This window comes from Schistosoma mansoni, chromosome W, assembly GCF_000237925.1.
Source record: "Schistosoma mansoni strain Puerto Rico chromosome W, complete genome".
NCBI lineage: Eukaryota > Metazoa > Platyhelminthes > Trematoda > Strigeidida > Schistosomatidae > Schistosoma > Schistosoma mansoni.
In genome coordinates, this window is record NC_031502.1 from 36,093,749 (window position 1) to 36,099,748 (window position 6,000).

General features: G+C 35.9%; 1 protein-coding gene across 1 annotated transcript in view; it reads right to left on the minus strand.

The window, feature by feature from the left end:
- Smp_135900 (putative dna double-strand break repair rad50 ATPase) overlaps positions 1-6,000 on the minus strand; it is a gene marked incomplete at its 5' end in the record, with an annotated part of 30,231 nt that overhangs the window by 14,157 nt on the left and 10,074 nt on the right. The window contains 4 exons of the mRNA XM_018789532.1: positions 66-287; positions 1,371-1,583; positions 3,971-4,039; positions 4,910-5,121. Of these exons, the coding sequence (XP_018654966.1) occupies positions 66-287; positions 1,371-1,583; positions 3,971-4,039; positions 4,910-5,121 (716 nt within the window). The remainder of the gene's footprint in view (positions 1-65; positions 288-1,370; positions 1,584-3,970; positions 4,040-4,909; positions 5,122-6,000) is intronic.

Genomic DNA, 6,000 nt, shown 5'->3' on the forward strand with positions numbered 1-6,000 from the left:
CAAAATAGCTAAATACTAAAAACAATGATAAGTGAGGAATACGTTTCTAAGTCAAAAATTCTTACCTCTTCTTCAGCAGACGCTCTAAACGCTTTATTGGCATCAATTTGATCATTAAGCTCAGCACGTAAATCCTTATTTAAAATTATTAACTTATCATATTTGTCTTCAACCTCAACGACTTTTGACTTTAATTTAGATACTTCCATATCAGCCTCTTTCATTTTCTTTAGTTCTTCATCAATCTTTACATGACCGCCTCCAAAACAAGAATGAATAGATGCAATCTAAAAGTAATCAGCATGAAAATGACGACTGATTATTCATTACAGAAAAGCTCATTCAAACTGTAATTATAGCTTATCTGATGGTATGAAAATAATATTTTATTCATGAAAATGGTGTATCAACACTGTTTACTTTAGAATACAGATAAGACCGGGCCCTAGGCTGTCAAATTCAGAAAATTGCAATTGGTTAATGTTTGCGAAAACATATCCACAAATAGCTCAGTAACTGTTTTCATAGTCAAATTAGGCGTTCACCCTTTTTGAATTTGAGAGATTCAAGATGATTCCTGCACAAAATTTTTAACCTCACACGTACATTAGCATATTCCTAAAGGCCTTGGTACGGTCGAGAGTGGGGAGAGTCCGCTATCCCTCTCGAAATGCTCTCACATAGCCAAGCGTATATAGCCTCTGTCAGGGAAGTCCTACTCACTGTCTTCTCGTGGCTTTACTTTTGTTTACGAAATTGAGAGAATGAAAAGCAAATGTCCGACGCTTTAACCGGGTTGGTGGACACGACGAGTACACCTAGAGGAGTTGGAAAACCCTGATTCTAAATCAATCGTGCACATGGGTTCCAGTATCCTGAGAGAACAAATAGCGTATGAACCAATCGTTGGTCACCGGCTATCATAGGACTGCATCTCCTCACGATGATCCACTGGCTTGTGGATCAGACCCTTAGGTCAAAGGCTCCGGGTGTGGCCCCCTAAGAAAACCACCTGCTTCGGTTTGGGCACCTGTGCAGTATCACAGCCGTCACACAAATCAAATGAGATTTGTGCGGCGCATATATATCTGGTGCTTCCTTGTACCAATATTTATGTGTATAAATAAAGATAAATAAGTTAATGCAAGTTAGTAACCAAATATAGGTCTATGCAATTGGTTTTGAATAAAATATTTTGTGGAGTCGAGTAGTACCACAGAAGTTAGAGTGATCCGATTTGGAAACTTAAATGAGACTACCAGAAGTTAGGGTAGAACCAAATTTTACTGACTAGAAAAGGACTTACCATATATATAAAAATAATGTACAGTTAGCTTTATTACTACAACGTAGTTAAATTCTACACTAACCTTGGCATTCAATTCATAATTTTCGGTCTTCAGTAAGTTCACTTTGTTTTCCCATTCATGAAAGCCAATCTCAGATTCTAATCGGATTTTATCCATTTCAATAGAAAGCTGTTTTTTCTGAGCACATAATTCAGTGATCACTTTTATCTGCTTAACTTTTATCTCTGTAACTTCTTTATTGGCTTGAGTCAACTTTGCCTCTGAACTCAGAATCTGTAAAATAAAATATTGTGAAATAAAGATTAATAAGAAAAATAAGGAGACAGACTTTATGAATCATAATTAAGCAGTAGATTCTTACACAGGATATGTGAAAATGTCAGCTGTTATACCAATAGTAACAAACAACAATTAGTGTTTTATTTGCACAGTTTATAAGACTGATATTTTTTAACTTATGAAGAAAAACTGAGGAATTATATTGAATTGTGATTAATCAACTTTCGAACGAAAGTTAAACAGACAAAAACTATAATACATAAACTCTATTCATAAGTAATAATGGGTTTGTAAATATTTAGGAATACCCAAAATAGATAAACTCTTCGATGGATAAACTTATTTAATAATGGGAGGACTAATTTCCTAAACAGCCATACAGTAGATCTGACGCAGTCTTGCATGATCCAACATTTTAAAGACGAGTCGGAAAGCTTTATTTAGATGCGGAACAGCGCCAATGGCTTAGATACTAAAATAATCGTCAAGTGATTTAATGATAACAAATAGACATCAGTAAAATATCTTGAATAAGACTTGAATAAGGAATAACCTTTACAATTAACAGCTGGTTGAAAACTAATTTATTTTAACAAGAAATGCTATTTACTTCTCATAGATCTGTTAATAAACACCTGTATCTTCTGGATGATGGCTTTCGTAGTTCTCCAGGTTTCTGCCCCATATAGAAGAACTGTTTTGACATTTGTATTGAAAATTCGGATCTTGGTGTTGGTTGACAATAGTTTTGAGTTCCAAATGTTCTTCAGTTGTAAATATGCTGCTCTTGCTTTGCCGATCCTCGCCCTCACATCTGCATCAGACCCACCGTGTTCATCAATGATGCTGCCCAGATATGTAAACGTTTTTACATCCTCCAAAGCTTCTCCGTCAAGTGTAATTCGATTGGTGCATGTTGTATTGTATCGGAGAGTCTTTCTTTTCCCTTTGTTTATATTGAGACCTACTGCTGCTTAGGCCGCTGCTACATTGGTCGTCTTCTCCTGCATTTGTTGTTGCGTGTGTGATAGAAGAGCCAGATCATCTGCGAAGTCTAAATCGTCCAGCTGAGCTATACTGGCTGGAACAATCGTTCCTCAAGGTCCTACCATGCCAGGGAGGTCGGTTGAAGAGCGGTAAGACTAAGAGCAGCAAACCCAAGGTCCGAAGGCGAAGTCGTACTGCTGACTGTACAGAGGTGTGACAGCAGTAAGGTGTTTCCTTCAGACAACCAGCATCACAATAGTGCTGCCTTCCCACAAGGAGGGGTGGGGTTAGAAAAGGTCGACCCTAAAAATGCACATCTCGCCTTATCCCACGGATTTCCGTCTCCGGCGGTAAGATCTTTTAAAGAACGGAGCTAACACAAAAACTACCTACAAAAAGGTCGTGTGCGACCGACTTCAAGCAGTTGTCCCTTGGGCACTGCGGTCACGCTTTCAGGTCATCAAGACCACTTCTAACCCAATTTCCAACCTCTAGAAGAACCTTTCCACGGTGTGGGCAACCGGGAAGTGATAACCGTCCTCATACCTCTAACAGCACTCAAGACCACTGTATTCATAATCAACCTCCTTCTTCAATTCCTACTATTCCTTCTACCTCAACTTTCAACACTAAGCTTCCTCTTTCGGTTTCCTCCTCAAGTGTCACCATGGCTAACGATTCTAGTGCGCGAAACACTGTCCCAGGTCTACTTAAACCTCAAGATTAAAATTGCTTCATAACGTTCTTCCTTCCTATACTATATCTTTATATACAACCTGTCTTTTATACACTACCACCACTAAATTAACTACTTCTATGAATCCGGTGTTCATCTTGTTGTGCTAACGAGGTATGGCAACTTGGACCGATGCATATGTGTGCCTGGTCCTACGTTGTAGCTGACTGACTGAGTTCGATAAGTTGTTCAATAAATCTGCTTTAATGTCCTATCAATTGGAAATCGGAGATCGTCTGCTTAGTTACATGTCTAGCTCTCGTTGAACACCAAAGAACGTTTAGTGTCACATTACAACAATGTGTCGTTTTTAGTTATATCAATGCCATAACTAACGATGTTTTTCGAAAACATTTCAATTTGTTCAGGAGTAGCATATAAGTAAAAATCACAAAATAAACGAAGAAAACAGCTTGAGATGTAAATTTTGAAACAAATATGGCACTCGTTTGCAGCAACATGTCTTTATTGGATGACATTAAAGGTTGAGAAAAATAACACATAAATGGAAAAGTTATGCGGTCATCTAAATGCTTAGAAATGATACATGATTCACTGATCATAAAAAACCTTAGAAATTCCATGATCAATGAAGTAATTAACTCATCAGACAAAAAATACATTAGGAAATTCAGTGATCGATATAATAAAATCTTACTTTTTCACAGAGTTTTTCGAATCTAGTATGCATGACTGATTTGAGATTATCAAGTTCTTTTGTCAAAACCTGTGTATATTCGAAAAAAAAACATTTAAACGTTGTTGAACAAATTTACCAATTACAACATGAGTTACAACTTAGAGTCATCAGGAATAACTGAAATGAGTTAACAACTATTATCCATTAAAATGTAAAGAAAAAAAGAATAAGCTTTTTAAGGTTTAAACAATCATAAACATTCTACGGTATTTTTACAAGAAGCAGTTTCTGATCCACAGAACTAGTCTTCACATATTGAGTGAACAATAAAAAAAGAAATAAAATAATCCTATTCTTATGACTATCGCAACTTTTGTTTAAGTTTGAGCAAATAGTTTCTTAATAGTTGGTTGATGGGTTAGTGGAAGACATTATTAAAAAGGGAATAATATTTGTAAACAACTCAGTGATTGAAATTAGAATAACTCCAACATTTCACTTAACAGTCTAATACGAGCTTTTTCTTGAAAATTGTCAAAATATATAGTTTACAAACTAGCAGCGTACGATTTGTTTAGTACATCGTTAATTTTTGAACTATAATGTTTATATCCTATAAGTTTGATGCTTGGTTGTTTCCCCTTGAAGATCGGATCAGATTGTGGGGTGAAATGTTGTTGTAATTTCGATCGCAGAGATATTTACAAATATAATTTCCCTTTTACTATTTAAGCCAACAATGTTACACAAGGGGACTGTCTAAAATAGAAGTTAGAACTTAGATATTATGACTCCAATGATGTTGACATTAGATACGATAAGAAATTTTACTTTATTAGGTATTGTAATTTCCCAAATCAACTGTGTCTTAGCTCAAGTGGCCCAGAACAAATAAGATATCGAAAATCGTAACAGTAAATTAGAAAAGAAATTGATTAAACCCTAAGTTAACTTTACCTCACATGAATATTGAAAGGTGTTAATCATACTGCCTCGGTGTTTTGCAAGGACTTTTCCGAACAATGAATTGAAGCGTTGTACAATGTATTTCTTTCTCATAATTTGGTAGTCTGTTCGTGCCTTAACAACAGCTGACTCAAGATCATGAAGCTGATTATTTATCATCACCACAGAAGCTAAACTCTCAGCAGAACCTGCATTTGAAACATCTAAAAAAGAATTAAAGCAAGCTAGTCAACATAATGCCTATGAAATAGATAGTACGATAGAGGGAATCTATGCATCGAAATCGGAAACGAAGTTTAACCAATACACAAATACCAACTTCTTGAACAGATTAATGATTATTAACTTCGTACATGAACGGTATAAGTAGGTTTACGATTCTAAATTTATTTCCGTTTCCATAGAGATGTCAGTCTGATGAATACAAATTTATATTATCATTTCATCGATATATATATATATATATATATATATATTAGTTATCGAAAACAACGGCTCTCAAACAATGAAATGAGATGAAGGGTAGTAGTGTTATGTAGGAATATTATGTGGATGTTATTTTGACGTTAATTTACATACGTAGAATTAACCAATGATTTATCTCTCGAAATGACAGTGTAGGAACTTGAAGGAGTTAACACAATAAAAAACTCACTAGTCCTGGAACCCTATCCATAACTATCTTGTAACATCTGTATATACTAGAAGGTATTAAATCCATCGTTATATTGCAGTGTCTTGCATCACAGCAAAGTTTAGAAACCTATGAATTTATTTCAAACTAAATGGATATCATGGTAAGCAAAGATGGATAGTGGCCAGCAGTGGAATCCAGGACGCGCGTTTCGTCCTATTTGGGACACTCAGAGTTGATGTTCACTCTGGGACTCGAACCCAGTACCTTCCGCTTCAAACCCCATCGCGTTATCCACTGGGTCACTGAGTCCTGATAGCCACTTGCTTGTGCAATGGAGTGAAGTTGAAATTTACTTAGTATTGTTTGTTTGGATCTTCCCCATTGATGTTTTTAGGACTGCAACTGGTCAGTCTCTAATTGGCATATGTGCATACTATATCGAGGC